This window comes from Taudactylus pleione, unplaced genomic scaffold (genome assembly GCF_031769625.1).
Source record: "Taudactylus pleione unplaced genomic scaffold, aTauple2 ptg000387l, whole genome shotgun sequence".
Classification (NCBI taxonomy): Eukaryota; Metazoa; Chordata; class Amphibia; order Anura; family Myobatrachidae; genus Taudactylus; species Taudactylus pleione.
Genome location: NW_028284788.1, coordinates 3,143,433 through 3,164,775, shown reverse-complemented (window position 1 = coordinate 3,164,775; position 21,343 = coordinate 3,143,433). Strand labels below are relative to the sequence as shown.

The window sequence follows — 21,343 nt, the reverse complement described above, 5'->3', positions numbered from 1 at the left end:
TCATCGAAGACCTCCTTCTGGAAGGCTCTCAGGAACTCGGCACTGTTGTTGACGAGTGGATCATTCCTTTCCCACAATGGAGAGGCCCAAGCCAATGCTTGACCTGACAACAGCGAGATCATATAAGCCACTTTTGTCCTTTCTGAAGGGAAACTTGCTCTATGGACTTCAAATTAGATTGAGCATTGGTTCAGGAATCCACGACAGCCAGACGGATCCCCATCATACTTTGTTGAATTCGGAATCTGTGTTGGTGCGGAAGCTCCTGTGGCTGGTGGTGGAGTAGATGGACCCGGTTGTACAGGAGGTGCTTGAGCGACACCGACTTGCTGTATCAGGTTCTGCAAACACTGCATAATCTGAGCCTATTGTTCTTGCTTCTCGATTCTAGCAAGTAAGTTTCGAGCAGTACTCGTGGTGACGGATTATCAGTAGCATCCATTTTTTGGGTCAGAGTATTGTGTCACAACTCTCGGATGGATTATGGATGCGGCCCGTATTTAGGAATTGGCTAGACCTATGCCTGAGGCATGGAGTCTAATGTGCCAGCGGTATTCACCAGGGACCCTTGCAAGAAGGTATGGACTTGGCTGTGTCTGACACACAGGTCGCAGCCCTCAGGATAGGTTCCCTTATACAGGTGATGGTAAACTCAGGACACAGTGGAGGAGACATATAACTTAGTCGACAGGCCGGGTCAGAACCAAACGGACTAGATGGTACCAGGGAGCAGGCGTAAACAGGTCACAGGGGATAGCCGAGGTCAAAACCAGATGTCAGATGCAGTACCAGGGGTCAGGCGAAATCAGGGTCACAAAATGAAGCAAAGGTTAGAAACAGGTAATGGAACAACACAGGAAAGCTGGAGTATGGTATTTGAGCCAATACTCTGGCACCTATGTGCTGCCAGAGACTCCCTCTTATAGGGAGGACTTGAAATCTCGCTCCAAACGCTAATCACGTTTGGCGCACCTGCCCCTTTAAATCTAGGACAGGATTGCACGTGCGTGCTCCTTGGAAAGCTGCGGCTGCCTGTTACAGCCGCTGGGGGGAGCTGGAGGCATTGGCAGCGGGTGCCCTGGACTCCTAAAAAGTTCATGCACACATTTCACGAGTCGAACAAACTTCCTGGATTTGACCCTAGAAGTTAAAGTTAACAAAATCTGTACCTCAAACTATTCTAAAGAGGTAGGAAGAGATGAATACCTACATTACAATAGTGCCCACTACCTCCCATGGAAGAGGAACATTCCAAATGGGCAGTTACTCTGTTTGAAACGAAATTGCTCAGAGCAAGAGACCTTAGAAAAACAAGCATATGATATGATTGGGTCCTTCTCCCAATGGGAATACCCAGACACTATTGTAAACCAAGCATTTGAAGAAGTTAAAATTATGGATAGAAACAAACTTTTGGAAAATAAATAGGAGTACAAGATCCTAAAGATAACATGTTCTCTGTCTATATGTTATCTTTAGGATCTTGTACTCCTGTTTTCTTTTCCAAAAGTTTGTTTCTATGGCGACATTTGTATCTACATATAATAACCACCACTTTGAGATTAAAAATATTATACAAAGAAATTATAATATTTTGAAACAAGACTATACATTAAAGGAACTTATTCCAAATAAACCTGTTTTCATTTATAGGAAAAACAATTCCCTAAAAACCCTCTTAGCACCAAGCTTCCTAAAACCCATAGATCAAATATAGAACAATAAATACATCCCATGGTTACAATCTAAACCAAATGGCTTCTAAAAATGTGGGGCAAATAAATGCCTAACATGTAATCATGTAATAAATAAGATAACCTCTATTCAAACTAAAGTTGAGAATAAGACCTATGATATTAGGAGCTTTATCAACTATAATACAAGTTATGTTGTATATATGATCTTGTGCGACTGTGACTTTATATATATCGGTATAACAACAAGAACACTTCAAATAGGAGTCCTAGAGCACCGTAGAAACATTATCAAAAAACTACAATCACATAGTGTGTCTAGACACTTCAATGAGTCTCAAAATGGGGATCCAAGTTGTCTTAAACTAGTAGGAATTGAACATATTCCATCTACTAAACGAGGAGATGATAGCTTACAGTATGTAGACAAGAAGTCTTCTGGATGTTCAAGATGAATTCCATATATCCAGAGGGATTGAGTGAGGTGGTGGAACTTAATTTGGTCATCTAAGAAGAAGCATTGATAGGTGCTAAAGAAAAAGCCCCTATAAGTTCTACCGCCTCATTTAATTTAATTCTCATTTGGTTTTGCTTGTTTGTATCCATGGTTCCTATATTTATATTTAAATGGTGAAATAGAGAATAAAAGCAAATAACTCGATTAAGAATACATACTTTTGAAAATAAAAGATCAATAATAATAATAATAGCAATGAAGAATTATAAGTTTAGTGCGAAACTATGACATTTATTACACATGCACCTACTGTTGTGTTTCTTTGTAAGGATTTTTTAATTGAATATGTAAACAATATGATATATGAGGGTATATGAGGACTCTATATAACTAGTTTTAGGGTTACAGCTGAGACTGAATTAAAATTATCAATTATATTTTGTTCTTCTTATGTCGTGTCATCTATTCCTTTTGTTAATTCCTTTACTTCTTGATGTCACTAGTGGATCAGTATAGGATTGAATATATAAATAATGCTATATATGATGATATGAGGATTTGGTACAAGTAGGGTTATATTTCCCAATTATCATAAAACTATATTTATCTGTGTAAAATTATATCAATCTATGTTAAACTAATAACAATAATAATGGGGATATGGTATGTCACCTACCCTCCTTGTCAATTTCTCCATTTTTTACTAATAGTAGGTAAATGTAAATAAGCACTCTAAGTATTAATGTGTTCTAGAACTAAATCTCCCATAATTCTCTGAAACATCTAGTAAACTGACCAGTGTTTAAGCATGATCATTTGGTTAATACCACGTGGTCGGAACAACTATGTTAAAAACATACATATACGCTGGAGACAGCCATATGTCACGTGACTTTATTATTAGGCACGTGTCCTTATTAGACAGTGTCTTAGAACTACATTTCCCATAATCCTCCGAAATAAACAATAAATTGAGTAGTGTTTAAGCATGATCACTTGGTTAATACCACGTGATCAGAACAATGACGCTAAAATACATAAACGCCGGAGAAGGCCACATGACACGTGACTTTATCTACAGTGATGTGTCAGTAGACACGTGTTCCTACCATCCAATAAGATAGAAGGAAAGAAAAATCCCTATAGTAACACAATGATACAAACTCTTAGACGGACTTACTCAGGAAACATGATGTTTTATTTATTTCACGTGATCGGAGTGAGCTCCGTGGAAAGGAAATAAAGGTAATAACTGATCTAATTCTTAGCGGGGAACTTTTAAAAAAGTGTTTTTAGAAAGTGTCTTTTCTTATATAAATTGAATATAAAGTGTTTATAGGTCTTCCTCTACATTTGGATATTAATGTTTTTAGAAATATATGAGTTAATTAGATATCTAATTGCAACCATGTGCAAATGAGCAACCAATTAGAGGGGTATAAGAAGACCCTCTTGGACACTAAAAATTACACCTTTGAAAAGGCTGCTATATACATACAGCGAAACGCATCAGCTGCTTTAGCCTCTATCCAACAAGGAACTTGTGACATATACTGGACACTGCAAACAAGCCTGGACCAGCTTTCTGGTTATTAAAGAGAACTGTATTTATTTTTGGATATACATGTATATACCCATTTGGAATTAACATCCCTCCACACCTTAGATATCTGAGGGCTCCGAGTGCAGCATATGGAATTGTATGCCAATAGGACCATCCCTCTACTGGTGTAAGGACTTGGTAACTATATATCCACTGGACAAATATGCTTCTCACAAATTGAGATTTATTACTAGATCTATTGTAGAGAAGTACTTATAGGAACAGGCATTGTCTAATTTTAAATATTCTATTTGAAGAGGTTCATTGCTCATTGATATTATTGTCATATGTTTTTATGAATTGGTTTATTTTATATTTTATTTCTATTAAATAGTCTTTTTTATATTCAATTACATGTTTACTCATTGACACATATTCTTTTATATCGTTTCTTATGGTATTCTTGTCTATTAGGGTTGACTACCCTTTTTCTAGCAGCTGCATAGTCTAACAAATCATTCCAGTGCCTTTATTTTTACCTGCTTGGTCTTTACTTTTGCTAACCCTATCCCCGCTATTCTCCCTAATCCTAACCCTCCCCCCGCCCCACTGCTAACGCTAAGGGCACTCCAGATTTACCTTCATTCGGGCTGGTGTCCTCAGCGTTCCACTGTCGGGATTAACATAGGCGTCTGTATTTCGACACCTATTTTAAATCCCTTGCTGGGATTCCTCTGTCGGGATTAAGACCGCTGGTCTCATAACTACATCCCATATGGAATATTGCCAACAGCTGCAACATCAACTAACCTAACACCTGTTTGTTTATCTTTCATTTTTTACACCCTCACTACTAACACAATAAACACGCAAAAAAATATTCTCTATATTTGTCAGTAGCACAGTTACAGTAGCTATCTAGGTGTGACAATACAGGCAGTTAATTGTGAACTCAACTAGTATATTTATTTAACTACACAATGGGCCAAATGTAATAGGGTGAGAGTTTAGAAATGTGAGAGATTTCTCACACTTTGTAAACTCGACCAATGTAATAGAGTCTGAGAACAAAGCAAACTCGCATGTTTTTCAGACTAAAAAATCTCTCACAATTTAAACTCTCATCCAGATGTTTTCCCATTTTGAAGATGCAACTCGACCAATGTAATAGTGTGAGAGATTACTGCTATACTCTCATATTTTCTAAACTCCCACCCTATTACATTTGATCCATTAACTTGTACAAAATACATTTTATTATACATCATTGTCATTACCAAAGTTAGTTTATTTAATTACACCTTGTTTAAAATATACTGTTTGGCTTTGAGAGAAACAATTTAAAATAGCAATAACCAAGATAAATTAGACTCTGTTCATGAACCCATTTTAATTTCTGGATCACATACTGAATTGAAAAATAAAAAAAAATCTTTAATCTCCTTCTCTCATCATCAAATGCAGTTCATACTTACTCTCTCATTGATGACCCAATGTATTTGTACACCTCCAGCTTCATTCTTTCACTCCGCCAACTACATTCTGTAGTTCCTATTAAACCTGCACAGTCACTTGCAATTTTTTTTTAAAAAGTACACATTCGTGGAAAGCAAGCAGACCGAAAACCTCCTCTCCTCTGTAACCATCTAAGTCCCTTGCCATCCAGCTTACCCCCAGTTTCAAAGAGGAGACAAATAGAAGTGGTACCCAGCAGATGGACCAGTGTTTGGAAGAACAGAACTGTAAACTCATGCATTATGACTGCCATTCCCAGAGCCACTGCACTTGGAAACTGCAGTCCCTACAAATAACTCCGTCATCCACAACCCAAGATTGAACCACAGGGAAAGGGGGAGTTGCCATCTGCTTTTAAAAAAAGTACTTACATTTTGGGTCCTCCCAATGGAAATAACTTTTTCATTTTGGTGCATCGCTGCCCAGAGTCCTACAGGATTAGGCTTCAGAGTTCTTCTCATTTACCTCCTCCATGGAGATGGAAAGATATTTCCAAAAGAAATTGTAGACACTGTTGCTGGACTAGTTCTACAGCATCAAAGATGGCTTTTACTTGGAGATTTCAATATATGGGTTGATGATAAGCCCTCACGCCTGGGCCAAGACCTGTACACAATGAATGCTCTGGGCCTAACACAACTTATTCCTTCTGCTACACATAAAAAGTGATCACACTCTTGATCTTGTCTTTCAGATTGGATTAGAAGTCACTGACCTAAAAATAAACCCTGTCATTTGGTCAAACTACCACCAATTTGGACTTTGCTTGTGGAGTTGACTCTGAAGTTTGGGTGCCTGTGAAGATCCTTGTTCCCTAGTCCGTTACTACAGGATGTTTCACTCGCTATTGGCCCCAAAGTTTCTCTTATACCTTTTAAGGTAATTTATGTAATTTAGTGAAATTTGACACAGATATACTTTGGTCTATGAAAAACATGAGAAAGTCACAGCAAGTGTTGAAAGTCACCACCCTAGTCAGCAGTGCAGTCCAAAATGTAAATATTCAAATAGGGGAGCCACACCAACTGCCAGTGAGTATGGCAATTGGTGTGGTTCCCCTATATGAATTTTGGACTACACTGATGCCCCACCCCTGGAGCTGCCACTGCTAGTCAGTAGATATTCCTGCTTCTGACAGTGTTGTGTACTGTGGCATCCACATTTATCGTGTCTGTGTGTTACGTGCTGAGATGAACCGGTACACAGCTGAACAATGCAAATTTATTGTCCAGATGTACTGGAAACCTGAGTCGATAAAGGTATGGCAAAGACAATTTATTGAATATCTTTATATTTTAATTATTATACACATCAACTACTTTAAAAGTTATAAGAAAAACTTTGGGGCCAATAGCGAGTAATAGGGCTGTGATGGCTACAATGGATATTATCGCCGCTGTGCCTATACAACCCCGCATACCACACCATCAAGCTCCTTGATTTGACCTCAGTGTAGTGAAGAGGAGTCATAAACTCAAAAGACAATGGAGGAAGACTAACTGAGTAGAGGATAAGCTAAAGCTAATTAAGCATATTTAAGAATATCAATCCACAATCCCTCAAGAGAAAACACAGTTCCTGTCAAATGAGATCATGGCAGCAAACAATAGACTAGCTCAGCTTTTCTATACAGTGGAGATGCTTTGCAAACCAGCATTATTGCAGCCTGATGAAGAAACCCTTTCCGAGTCAAGATGCAACGAGTTTGAAAATTTCTTTGCAGATAAGGTATCCTCCATTTGGGCTGGAATTCCAAAGTATTCAAAGTAGTGCTAAGTTTCCAAGCCTGCCAATGTAAGCCACCTATCTTCATGGACCAGCTTTCACCTAATGGATGTAAAAGACATTGCTGAATTTATCAGAATGTTGCATCCCACCACCTGTGATCTGGACCCTGTCTCAACCAAGCTTCTAATATCATGTATGGACATAATTGGCCCTGTATTAGGTCTATGCTCTTTGCAGACCTCTACTTAAAAAAAACTAATTTAGTTCCCAACTTCATGCCCAACTACAGACCAGTATTAAACTTTTTCTAGGAAAATTGAGAAAGTGGATGTAGCTCAACTGGAAACCCATCTGTCAACCCATAATATTTATGATCCATTCCAGTCAGGATTCAGAAGACATAGCATGGAAACAGCCATAGTACGTGTGCTTGATGATCTTCTGATGGCAAGAGATAGAGGTGACTGTTCAATTTTAATCCTTCTGAATTTCTCTGCAGCATTTGACATTATGAATTATGGCTTTCTGATTGAGCGCCTGAACAATTTCCATGGACTGGATGGTACATCACTAAGCTAGTTCAAATAATTTTTTACCGGCAGGTCACAAAGAGTTTCTTCTGGAGTATACTCATCATCACCAATGCCACTGCCATGTAGTGTTCCACAGGGTACTATACTATGTCCCATGCTTTTTGCAGTATACATGCTACCACTGGGTTGCGAGGTTCTGGTTTTGTTGTGGACTCAGGGTGGTAATAGAAGCAGACACTGAAGCAGGTTTAAAAGTAAATGTGGAGTTTTTTATGAGTGGCTTAACAGACATGAAAGTGGTAAAACAGAAAGTCCGGGTAGTGAGGCAAATAGGAAAAAGTCCAGGTAGTGACAGGCAGTGGAAAATGTCCAGGTAGTGACTGGTTAATAGAAAATGTTCATGTAGTGGCAGACAAGGGGAACTGTCCAGGTGGTGACTGATTAATGAATAATGCAGACTGAGAAAGAAATATCCAGCTGAGTGTCAGTGGGAGGCAAGGTGCAGGGTAAAGAGCAGGACTCAGGTACTCAGGCAAGGGGAAGGTAATGGAGGAAGCAGGGTAGTCCAGCGGGGTTGGAGCAGACAAGCAGGCAGGCAGGTAGCGTTTCACAGGTAACAGGTGATGAGCACAGGGAACTCTCTCTCAGCTATGCTGAGAAACACGTTGCACTGACAATGAAGTGAGGCTCTGAACCTCCCTAAATACCAAGTGCTGTGCCGTGATTGGCCAGAGAGACCATGTGACAAACCAGGATTGGGTGAGCAAATCACATGGCCGGAGGCAAGATGGCAGCACCCATGCCAAACGGAACAGAAGCACCGCCAGGCCTCACCAGCCCAACATGACAGCATGCCCGCACAGAGCCACGCACAGCCAATGCCCCTCACCACACACCAGCACCACTGCCAGACGCCCCCCGCCACAGTGACCTCACAGGAAATACCCGTCGACCACCATGCCGAGAAACCCTGGTCGTGACATGGGTGAAATAATCAGAATTTATGCTTTGGTCTACCACTGCTATGTTGATGATACTCAACTGTACCTTTTCTTTGCTTTGGGTACTGAGAACCCAATATCAGCCCTAAATGGCCGTTTAGCTGAGCTCCAGAAGTGGATGAGTGCCAGTTGGCTGCAACAGAATCCTGATAAAACAGAGGAGCTCATTCAGACCCGTTCGTCTATGCTGCGCTCTTTCGCAGCCGTCAGAAGGCGGATATGCAAATTCCGTGATCACACGGCCTGACTTAAGGACGCACTCAATGTCTTAGTGTGCGGCAGCAAAGGGATAGCAAGCTGGTCTTATGCCGCCCCCTTTACCTTCGCAGCACACGTCATCTCCAGGAAGTATATTAAACCATCGGTACCATCGGAGGCATACGCAGTGCTTGAGGTAGACCCTACCCTACCGCATGCACTGCGAGTGCTGCAGTCAAAAAAAGAGCCAGGTGATGTGTACAATGACTCTCCACTTTAATTATGCACGCCCTGTTAACACCGTTCTGATGCTCAGACACGCCTGTATTCGCAGCACCACTCCCTCGTTTACAAGCACCTTCCCCCATCACCACCCACAAATGGCACATTCTGTCACTCAAAGTAGCGGGCCGTCTGTGTACTCCGGGCAATAGCTTCCCGATCGCAAAGCGTGCTAACGCTGTGTTGCGTCCGGGTCTGAATCAGGCCCAGAAGTCCTTATGATAAGAGCTTACCATCAAATGACAAGACTGCAGCATAGCCGGGGGCCCATGTGCCCCGCACAGCCTGCACCCATTATAGATACGCCCCTGCCTCTACCTGGGTCTCCCTAAAAAACAATTGCACCACTTGCAGCTGATAGAAAATGCAGCTGCCAGTCTATTAACCAACCAACCCCATTCCAGCCACAAAACACCCATTCTCTACTCTCTTGACTGGCTGCCTGTAAGACTGAGCATCTATTTCAAGATTGGCTTAATGACTTTCAGAGCCCTACATAACCAGGGCTCAAGTTACCTGAAGCAGTTTCTGATTTCTTACACCCCACTTGATTACCGTGATCTGTAGATGAAGGACTTTTAACAGTACTTAGAATCTCCCTGAATTAATCTGTGGGTCGAGCTTTTAACTTTGAGGCTCCAACTCTATGGAACTCGCTTCGCCTCACAGCTCGAGAGGCCTTCACTCTAGAATCCTTCAAATACAGACTTAAGACTCATCCTTTTAAATCGAGCATTTCACTAATGTCCCTTTACAAATGTTTCTCTTCTGTTAAGCTTATTTTGTGTATATTTTTTGCATAGCGCTCCTGTCATTTAACGTCAGACCTCTCAATAATACATGGTTGAGAAGCGGTATTAGCGCAGATACCACTTCTTCCCCATATCGCCCCTTAAAACATCTCCCCAATTGTGCTGTATTTTCCCATTGATTTATACAGTATTTACATTAAGTCATATAGCCCATTCATACATCTCCCCCATTGTGCTGAATTTTCCCATTGATTTATAGGTACATTAAGTCATATAGCCCATGGAGTTCTAAGTGGAGTAATGCTATACATGTGGAACCCCCTTTAAAATGAATGGGCTATAGAGATTTATGGGCCATTTTAATAAATGTTCTTGCACAGCACTGGTAATTGTTTTTCCCTGCCAACAATCAAGTTTTAATCAATTTGTCTTGATGTTTGAATTCTCTGACCAACAAAGATCACTGGTAAATTGTGTTCTCTCAATCTGCAATGGAGCATGGTTTTTTTAAATTTAAGCTGGGTACACACTAGGCCGCCCTATCTGACGATTGGTAAGTGTATACACACAGACCAATCGCCTGCCCGATGTGCTGGTCTTGACGGCTCAACTGGGTGGGTATTTATATTTCCCGTCCAGTTGAGCTATCAATCACCGCCGGGTCCCTGCAGCGAGTGTATTGGCGATTGCGGATCACCCATACACACCAGCAGATGACCAATATACCTTTCAGATATATCGGCCATCTACTGTGGAGCACAGCAATTCAGATATGTCTGTGAACGTCATTCACTGACATATCTCCTGTATACACCCGGCGATGCACCATAGATTTATATCACCCGTTCAATGGAATGGGTGATACATATCTATCAGTGTGTACCCAGCTTTACTGTGGATAAAAAAGACTATTGTATCATGGATTACATATTGGATTGAAAGTAGATCTGGATTGGTTTCCTTATCTGATTACAAATAATGGGCCGTTTTTTAACGGATTTTTTTTTTTAGTTTAAAGAAGAGCTGGTATGGCTTTTGAATGAAGGATATTTCCCTTTGGATCAAAAAGAACAAAATTATCTTGCTGTCTTTTTTGGATTGTAAATTAAGTATGTTTCCCTTTAGATTAAAAACTGTTTAATATGATTGAGCTTTATTTTTACAAAAGTGTTTATTTACTTTTGTATACTATATTTGTATAATGAGCTGAGAATTTATGTATCATGGGCCTGATTCAGAGTGCTACGTTAAAGCTGCTGCATCTGTGTATGCAACTGCTGTGCGAAAATATACAAATGTTGCAGCTACCGGGATTTGTATTAAGACTCCCACCTGAGGCTTTGCAAACCCAAATATGTAGCATGGGTCGTAGATCATTCGATTATCACAGTTCTGAGTAAGAGATGAGCGGTTTGGTTTTGGCTCGTTTAAGTACGGACCTGAAAACCGAATTATATTGGCTATTGGCTCTCCCGGGTTTTGGACAGCAGATAAGATAAATCCTAACTTGTGCTATTTTGGATAAAAAAACGAGTAGAACTGAACTACTCATCTCTACTCAGTATGGCTGCGGGAACTAAGACGCCGCAGACATTTTCACTGCGTACAGGATCCTAGACACAGGCTGTGACATGCTCCGAAAATGGTCTCAACGCGCTTGTTTTTTTTTTTGCTGACACTCCCTGTTACCTCACCCAAACGCTCCCTGCCTGTGAATCACACTACAAGTAATAGGTCTTTGCAAGCGACTATTGTAAAGTATCTTGATGCATGCGCAGTTTGGCTTAGACTCGTGCAGTTTACCAAGAACTGCTCAATTGCGTACATCTCTAAATGAGGCCCCATGTTCCAGTTATGCTGGGACCAGTAGGGTGGCAAAGTTTCCTACACAAAGTGTCCCACTCATTTACCATTCCCTATGTATAATGTTTTTCCACCCTCTCAACCCAACAATATATTCCTCAGGCTTATACTAACACTGAGGGTTTTCCAGTTATAGTGTGACTGACCCAGCTTCTGTAGCCTAAAGCTGGGTACACACTGGAGCGATGTCGGCCCGATTTGCTGTTTCGTAATGACAAATCGCCTACATAGCTTAGTGTGTAACAGCAATTACGCGTTCAGCAGTCGCTAGCGACGGTCGCTAAGTTTGATGTGGCAATCCCTGTTCAAGTGCATTCGCTACGATGTCAGATTCAATGCCCATTGCTCCAGTGTGTACTTTAGAATAACACTGGTTGTCTTACACACTTGTGTTGGCTTACTGTTTGAAGTGGAACAAGTCCAGGCTGTACAGTGCTTGTGCTGGTTTTTCCTCCCATTTTTGCTTCCATTCATTTCAAAATCCCATTCATTGCATAAGGATTTATAAATGTAGGAATCCCTTTTGAAACATATTTGTTTACTGGAATAAATAAGAAAGGCTAGTGCCTTGTGCCATCAAATATCAACCATGGATATTGTGAAACCCTGCTGGTACTGTGGTACACCTTACATGGAGTACCTGAATACTGTCTCTCAACTCTTCATGGTGACCCTTCTTTGCTCCGGCTATGGCGTGGGTATGGCATCCATGACCAGCAGGGCCCCCGAATACTCGGGTGCTTAGCACAAAGTACCTGATGGAGGGAACACATGTGGACAACAGGTGCAGTGCAATAAAGAAATGTTGGGCGCCAGACCATCTCATGAGGTAATAACAGGAAAACTCTATTTACACTCCTCCATATCCTCCAGCACAGTAAGCGTAACAGTTACAAGCTCTACTTTGACAACTTCCTCCAGCACAATTCTTGCAGCAGATGGTAAATGCTGTATTTTACGCTTAATGGTTACAGAAGATTAGTTACGTTCCACTCCAAACGAACACCTCCAGTGCAGAGTTAGACATATGACACAGCAGTGAAATAGTAGCACATACCCGGTGTTGCTGGGCTCAGTAGTTCTACGCATGTCAGCCCAACAAAACTTCATATAGCATACAGGGGACTCCAGATTCGAAGTTCATTGCACTCATCTCTATCCTCACGAGAGACTGCTAACGTGCGGCACATCCCATTACACAGGGACCCTCTCTCCTTCCATCACCCTGCATACACTTCAGGCATACTAACGTCTGATATTTCCCAGGACTCTGCCTCTAGTACAAGTCCCACTATCCAGGGACTTTTCATCTGACATGCTGGCAACTTCATGCAGACCATTAACCCTTTCACTGCTCGGCATCTCTACTTCAGCACATGGTTACACAGGATTCTTCCATAGGACTCCCCTCTAGCCACACTGCCATTTTGCACTGAGCCCTCCCTCACTATGGGGCACTTCTCCAGGGGCTATCAACCAGGGATCCAGCACTATGCATCACAGACACTCACCCTCTCATCACATGGGCTGTCTCTTCACAGGAGATCTCTCATCCTCCACTGTGGCACCAGGCAGCACTTCCTCTGCAGTGACTTCCTCACTCTAACAGGCAGCACTCCCCAATCCTCTTCTAATAAGGGAGTCTCATTAACAATAGTGCTGCTCCTCATACAGCAGCTCCCTTGCAGGACTGTGGGGAAGGGTGACTCCCCCCCTTGTCTGTATCCAGGGGCTTCAAGACCCCTTTTAGCCTAGGGGCTTCTTGCAGGGGGCCCCTTTCTGCATTACAGGGGCATTCCCCTGTACATATGAGATGTGGCTCATGGCAGCAGCCATGCTCCCTCTCCTGAACCTCAGGGAACCACGGGACATCCCTCCTCCCGTCCCACGGCCCCAGCTTAAGATGGCCACACAGCTTCTCCTTCTTCTCCCTAAGGACACTTTTTCGCGCTCCCGTGAGGCCACGCCCCCTTTTCCCCACGAGGCCACGCCCCCTTTGCAGCCTGCTTCCTCCTGGTGATTGACAGATGATGTCACCGGGAGGCGGGGCTTCATTATGGGGGCGGAGCTTAAGCCTGGCTCTGCCGGGTATTACAATATACTCAGGGAGAATTGAAAATGAAACACATACTGTAGGCCCAAATGTGATAGCCAGTTATTTGCAGTCACTGGCGTGATTTGGGCAGTACTGTATAACTACTATATTTAAAATGGCAATTAGTTTTAAAGCAATACTAGGTTATACCTTAAAACAAATTGTAGCTTTATCTAGCAGTTACATTAACAAAATTATCCTGGAGCCAGCAAATCTCAGGCTAATACAGTTGGCCCATGATGGTTACAGTATATGCAGTTTATACTGTATTTGCTTATTTACAAAATTGCAGCACAAAATTGTTTCTGGCCTGGGTGCTTTAGGATACCTTATATAGAATAACATTCAGATGACTACTTGTGTAACGTTTGCAAAATGTGGGATGCTGTGGCCAGGGTATTTGCTTTCAAATATGTTTATGTTTTTGAGAGGGGGAGGGGGGGGTTACATGTTTTTGTTTTATTTTTCTTGTCTTGAACTAAAACTTTTGATATATTTTCGCAAGAGGAAAACTTTCAACATGGAACAGAACTGGATTATATACTGTATTAATATTTCATGATCTGCATTTATTAAAAAAATTAATTAGTTCTAGTTAATTAATATAAAGAATTGTCTCAAAACATTTAAATTGTGTATTCTCCTTATTAAGTTAAACAAAATAATAATTATACGTTTAAACAAACATTCTTTTCTGCCATATGTGTCCCATTAAAAATGTGGCTTCCAGTAGGAAAATGCACTCCGAGCAATTTTATAAAAAACTTTATTCTCACCAAAGTATTTAAAGAAAGTAAATAAGGATCAGATAGAAAAAGGAAAATGTTATTTCATTACAAGGGTGGTAATAAAGCAAGTGTGAACTTTATTGTGTGTTGGGGCGGACCGTTGAGGTACACTGGCGCAAACCCAGCGTGTTTAGTAGTGTGCATCGTGCGCCATTAAGTGTACAAACTACAGAAATGAATAGCATATAAGCATTTTTATCTGCTAATGATGCTTTTTTTCCTTCTCCCCTAGGCCTCCAAGTGGTGCTAAACTCCATAATTAAAGCAATGGTTCCCCTTCTCCATATAGCCCTTCTCGTTCTTTTTATGATTATTATTTATGCAATTGTTGGACTAGAGCTATTTTCTGGAAAGATGCATAAAACCTGTTATTTCGCAGGAACAGGTGAGAATGTTAAGCAATAGCAACATACATAATTCACATTGAGGGGTCGATCCAATTAGGTGCGAGTTTGTCTTGTGCGAGCTGTTTTGATGGCAAACTCACACTGCAAATTGCAGTTAAAATTCAATTCCAAACACGCATTGCTTTGCCAGAGGAAATTTGCATTTTTTTTGTGGTGTGAAAAGGTGAGGAAAATCTTTATTTTAAGGTAAAAATGTTGGGACACAGTGCAGAATCCCTTGGACATCCCCCTAATGACTAATTAGGCATTTGGACGGTTTCAATTAGCTTAATTAGTCCAATAATTGCATGTCATTTTGGGGTGGTAAAAAATTACCCCAAAATCAACTTTTTCGTTAGGTTGAAAGTATTTTTTTTAAATTAAAACTAATTGCTTAATTTTTTTTATTATTAAAATGGCTTAAAATTACCACAAAATCACCGACTTTGTTCTATTTGCATTATTTGTTTAATTTGTTTGTAGTTAAACTAATTTTTTAAGTTTTAAAATAATTTTTTTTTTATAAAATGCACAAATCAGCCATTTGAAACTCCAGTTTATGCCCACAAACAGCTTTCTACATTATTCTGCTAACGATGTTGTCACTATTTTTGGGGTCCAGGACGGTCTTCTCACTTTTTTGTGCACTTCTACCAAGTCAAATTTTATAGAAAAATCGCAATTTACCGCAAATAGGCATTTCTAATGGAATGTGTTTCATAGGAGTGCGCATTCGTGCAATGTTTGCAAGTTTCATAAAACAAACTCGCTTTTGTAAACTCACACCTAATTAGATTGACTACTTATACTGTATGCTATATAACTTACATTTTATTTATGATTCTATATGTAATGTTTAAAAAATGGCATAATTAAAGAGAATTGATAAGACAAGGGACAGAGATTTGCAACACAAGCACTTAACAGTCCAGATGCTCATCACTTAGTGACCGAGTTCCGTACCTACGACTAGGTTGTTAAACAAATTAGTCGCTAAGCGAGGAGCTGCAGGTAATAGTGTGGCCGGGAAGCATCAGGACCCGGGCAGAGGGTAACACGCGCCTGTTTGTGCCTCACCTACTCCGAGAGTGTGCGCCGTATACCTGTCTGTCCTTTCTGTGCCAAAGGCACGCCTCCTCCCTCATGGCAGGCAGGGTCTTCGGTGTGTCCCGCGCCACAGACACACACCTGTCTCGTGGTAGCATCTGTCCTTTTATAGTTTTGTGTTCTGCAACTACTTTGGAAATGCATTGTAAGCCACAGTTATCTGGTTTAGGTAGGTTTTTAAGTGAGGAGCATCTGTACATATATCAAAGTAAGCTTCTTATAAAATGTTAAGGACCCTCAAGAATTCAAGAATATGTAGCCATGTACTGCTTATTTATCTAGCCTCTAGAAGCACAATGTAATCTGTGGCTTCCACATGTTAGCTAATTCCTCTTTTTGTGCCTAAACCAGTATAAATTTCATTCATTTCTTCATGGCAACTGGATACAGGTGTTCCGTTATAGTTTAACAAGACAATTTTTTAGATGCTTTTGTAAAGAGATTGCTTCTCTTCACAGATATAATAGCTACAGTGGAACTAGAGAAGCCTGCCCCATGTAGCACTACAGGCCAAGGTCGTCAGTGCACCATGAATGGAACACAATGTAGGGGATGGTGGCCTGGGCCCAACGATGGTATTACTCATTTTGACAACTTTGGTTTTGCTATGCTGACTGTATATCAGTGTATAACTATGGAAGGGTGGACAGAGGTACTTTACTGGGTAAGTGTGCACACTGCTACCTTTGTATTTTGATGCATAAATATAACCAATATATTTAAGTTTGCGATATTACAGTAGTGGAGATATAATAAATGTATAAATTGTATTTCGTAAGATTTTATTAAATTGTTTTTTAGGAAACAGAACTAACAGTTACCTCAATTATGCTAGGATTGGATGTTATCTTGACAGCAAGAGGCAAAATAGAAATTGCATTGCTCATGGGAGAGAAAGGATAGACATTGCAAATATAACATGAGCTAGACAGAAATTCAGAAATTATCATATAAATCAAAAGTTTGTCAATCAGGCAGCGGCATTTAAGGGCTAGTGTGCGTGGTAGCAGGACCCATTCTGTACACTTGCAGAATGGATCCTGCGCATGCGCAGATTCCCGATAATTGGGAATCTGCGTTTAGCAGTTCACTTGCGTGCACTGCTGAATTATCCCCTATGTTCCCTGGAACCAGTCTTGCGCCGTATGGAGTATAGACGCTAGGTTTATGAGGACACATCTGTACTGATTCATTTGATGCATTCTAATCTAGATTATAAAATAACTAGTTTTTGCCCGAGGATTCGCCCATGATGAAATTGCTTCTGTCAACATAGTTTTTATTTGAGATATTCTAGTTGTATTGCTTCGCATAGGGGCCCCGTTGCGGGAGTGGTCCATGTGACCAGCAGCGCTATACAGACTAGGGGCAGCAGCATCTTCTCCCACCACTCACACCAATGTCAATGTGTGCCCTGTGTACAGACTGCTATGTACCCTATTCTATTCAAGTGAACGCGGTCATAAAAGGATGTCTCTCCCCACCCCTTACCGGCTGAACGCATGGTGCCACACCTATCTCTTGCATTGATGATGTCAATAAATTTTGTTTTTTGTTCAGCTCTAACTTGACGGATAGAGATGAAACAAAATGTAGGTTATTTCTAGGAAAATAATGCAGTTTTCACGATAATTGGTTCAGTATTTTTTGCACCAATGTGGAACAAACATGCAGACACAACGTTCTTATTATATTAGAATAGATGAAACCCTAGCAATTGAAGCATAAATAATGGATTTTAGAATTCTTATTTATTAATGTATATGATGGATTCATCTAAGTATCAATGTTAAGTATATTTTTTTATTAAAGTTTAAAGACTAAAATAAATTCATGTTTACCCAGTTAATAGTTGTACCAATGACAACAGTATGTCTTGCATGTACTTTGCTGGGACAAAAAATATACAAAAAATATCACAATGATAATAAACATAACAAAGAAAAAAATAACTTCTTCATTTTATATAGAAAATTTGTTGGTCTGTTTGTTTGTTTGTATGTATGTCTGTCCGGTTATGCCTTTGCACCGAATGGCATGAAACCAATGCGTGGTGGTCCTGGTTTTAGGGTGGTTAGGGTCCTGGTCAGACGTCCTGTTGGTGTACGCTGAGCAGACTTTGACCCAGGGAGCCTATTCTAAGCCTTCTACTGGATGCATTTGGACGAAAACTTCAGAGTTTTAACATTGGATCCCAGAAGACGTGGGTGGAATTCAGTTGTTTTATCACAGTGTTTTTTCCCGTGATAAACATGTGTTTAGGTGTGATAAAATGTAGTCGCTATTCAATTGAACATTTTTTGGTCATGATAATTGTGGTTTATCTCGCCCAAATTTCAGCCTATCTGTAACATGGCCAAGGCTATTCAATTGTTGGAAATTAGGCGTGATAAAAAATATTGGTCGACCTATTTTTCACTTTATCACCTGTCAGTTCTCACCACCCCTAAGGGGTGTGAGTTTTTAATAAAAAGTATTTAAATATTTTAATTTTATTTACATTTAACTGGTATGTAGTTGTTAAGGGTTATTATCAAGTATTCATCAAATATTTCAATAAAACACTTTTTTTTTGCCTGTTTCATTCCCTCATTTCTTAGATTTTTTTTTTTGGGGGGGGGGTTGCAGATAATATTCAGACAAAGGGGATTCCTGTGGCTTAAAATTCTGGTGCTGGTTACCAAAGGTAAGTAACAGGGTTTGGGGGAAGGTTAGGGGTTACATTATGTAATATATACATACATATATATATATATATATATATATATATATATTTATATATATATATATATATATATATAAACACGCACACTTTCTATATATATATAGCTACACCTCAAAAGCTATAGGAGGTACCAGGCTGAAATTTGCCACGGGCGGGTAGAACTGTTGCTTGGTACTGCATGCCAAATTTCAGGGCAAAAACATAAAAAAAATTCGGATTTGGGAGTAATCTAAAGTTCCAACTGTCACTTTTTTCTGACACTGGGCCTGATTCAGAGCCGCTCGTTCGCTATGAGCGATGTTCGCACAACTGCGCATGCATATGGGTCTTAATGCGCATGCGCAAACCAGTCATTGCGGCCGGAAATCGAGCGCTCGCAAACTGCGAGGGGCTGCTAATTTGATTGACAGAATGTACCGTTTGTGGGTGGTAACAGGGGAAGGTGCTTGAAAACGGGGGAGTGGAGATCCGAACGCAGGCGTGCCTACCGGTAAAAAGGGCGTTTAATGGGAGTGCATAATTAGTAAAGGAGCGTCATCGACCACGTCACTTGGTTGTCTTTTAGCCTGAACTGTTCGCAGTGATTGCGGTAGGAAAAACCTACCACAAGCACTGCGAGCAGTTCAGATGCCTTTCGATGTACCCGATTAATCTAATAAATACCGGAGATGACGTGTGATGCGAACGGCAAAGGGGCGTCTTTACAAAATAGCGAGCGCATTTTTCGTTCGCTCAGACATAGAGGCGTCAACAAACCGCAATGAGCGAGCACTCTATTTAAATAGCCGGCCCCTTTTTTGGAATGACCGTCCGCAAATAGCGTCCGGCTCTGAATCAGGCCCACTGTCAATTAGACCACTTTTCTGCTGTTCTCTATGGGGGATTTTTGGGAAGGCGAATTTAGACTTGGGGTTTGTTTTATTAGGTAGCTATTGTTCCAGGGTACATGCTTTTGGGGTTCAGGTAAATTAGAAAGTTACAGTTTTTAAACTATTACCTCAAGAATCCACCATTGTATAGATAGGACTTTTCAACTTGTTGCGCAGCCTCAGTAGGAGCCTCAAGCAGGTGTATTCACTGTGGCTTCACTTGGGTGTACCAAGCTGGCCATCGTTTGCAGATTTTAGCGGTGGATCAACCCGGCAATGGCAGCAGGCGTAAGCAGGGACACAGCGGTGGTGAAGCGAGTGTCAGTGGCGGTGGTGGAGTGGGCAGCGGCGTTGGAGCGGGCAGCAGTGGCATCTGTGCAGTGGTAGCACTGTGTCAGCGGCAGCAGTGATGGTGCAGCCTGTGGGACATGGCAGATGAGAGTATCCAGTCCCTGCCAGCCATTCTGCTGAGTATGGCAGCGGTGCCCATTTCAAAAATGGCACCTCAGTGCCATTTTTGAAATTCAAAGATGGCCACCGCAAGCCAATCACAGCTCGTGGTGTCATCAGGACCCGGCAGTGCCAGTGCCATGTCTCGGCATCTGTGTGGGCGTCAGAGGTGGGCCTGGATCCGAGAGGATCCAGTCCCTCCCAGCCATTCTGCCTAGTGCAAAAGAGCTGACACAGGCTGCCACCCACTAGGTGAAGAGGACAACAGAAGCCCTGGGGAGGTGGCAGCCGTGCAAAAGCGCTAATTGGCTGCAACCCCTGAGGCCAAGACACCATAAGTCTTAGTGGGTGGCAGCCACAAAAAAGAGCTGACACAGGCTGTTGCCCACTAGGTGAAGACGCCGAAGACCTGGCGGGTTGTTGCCCACTAGGTGAAGATTCCCGAAGCCCTGGCGGGTTGGTGCCCACCAAGCAAAGACGCTGAAGCCCCGGCGGGTTGGTGTCTGCCAGATGAGGACACCAGAAGTCCTAGTGGGCGGCAGCCATGAAAAAGAGCCTGCACAGGCTGTCGCCCACTTGGTGGAGATGTCGAAGCCCTGGCGGGCGCGAAGAGGCTGAGGCCCTGGCACCCACCAGCCGTAGATGCCAGAAGTCCTAGTGGGTGGCAGCCAGAAAAAAGAGCTAACACATGCTGCAGCCCACTAGGCGAAAACGTTGAAGCCCTGGCGGGTTGGTGCCCACCAGGCGAAAATGCCAGAAGTCCTAGTGGGGGGCGGCCATGCAAAAGAGCTGACACAGGCTGCCGCCCACTAGGCAAAGACACCAAAGCCCTGGCAGATTGGTGCCTGCCAGGTGAAGATACCAAAGCAAAAGCTTTGAAGCCTTGGTGGGTTGGCACCCGCCAGGTGAAGACGTCGAAGTCCTGGGGTGGCGCGGCCATGAAAAAGAGCTTAAGTGCCGCCAACCCCCAGGTGAAGGTGCAGATAAAATAAAAAAAATTAAAAAAATCGGTGTCTGTTTATTTTAATATTTCTTTTACAGGTGTACTATAGGTACCAGTGGGTCTAAAATTCCCAGCTTGCTGGTACTTGTGGTTTTCCAAGTACCAGCATGCGGGGGAGGCTTGCTGAGATCTATAGTTCACCTGCAAAAGAAAATATTCTTTAAAATGCACCACATTACACAATCAACCCGGCACCCACCTCCCAGGGGTGCCGGGGAGAGCCCTGGGCTATGAGCCTGGGGTGCCCTGGAGAGGGAGACCCCTTTTTTGGGGGGAGTCCCCAGCTCCCCAGGGATCCCTGGCATGGGCTGACTACCGGCCAGGGCTGATGCTTCGGCTGGGGGGTCCGGTGAA

The 21,343-nt window shown here is 41.9% G+C and overlaps 1 protein-coding gene across 2 annotated transcripts in view; it reads left to right on the top strand.

Annotated features, from left to right (window-relative positions):
* CACNA1S (calcium voltage-gated channel subunit alpha1 S) overlaps positions 1-21,343 on the top strand; it is a 397,379-nt gene that overhangs the window by 72,288 nt on the left and 303,748 nt on the right. For both annotated transcript variants that reach the window (XM_088445772.1, XM_088445773.1), the window contains exons 6-7: positions 14,682-14,834; positions 16,401-16,606. In XM_088445772.1, the coding sequence (XP_088301898.1) occupies positions 14,682-14,834; positions 16,401-16,606 (359 nt within the window). The remainder of the gene's footprint in view (positions 1-14,681; positions 14,835-16,400; positions 16,607-21,343) is intronic.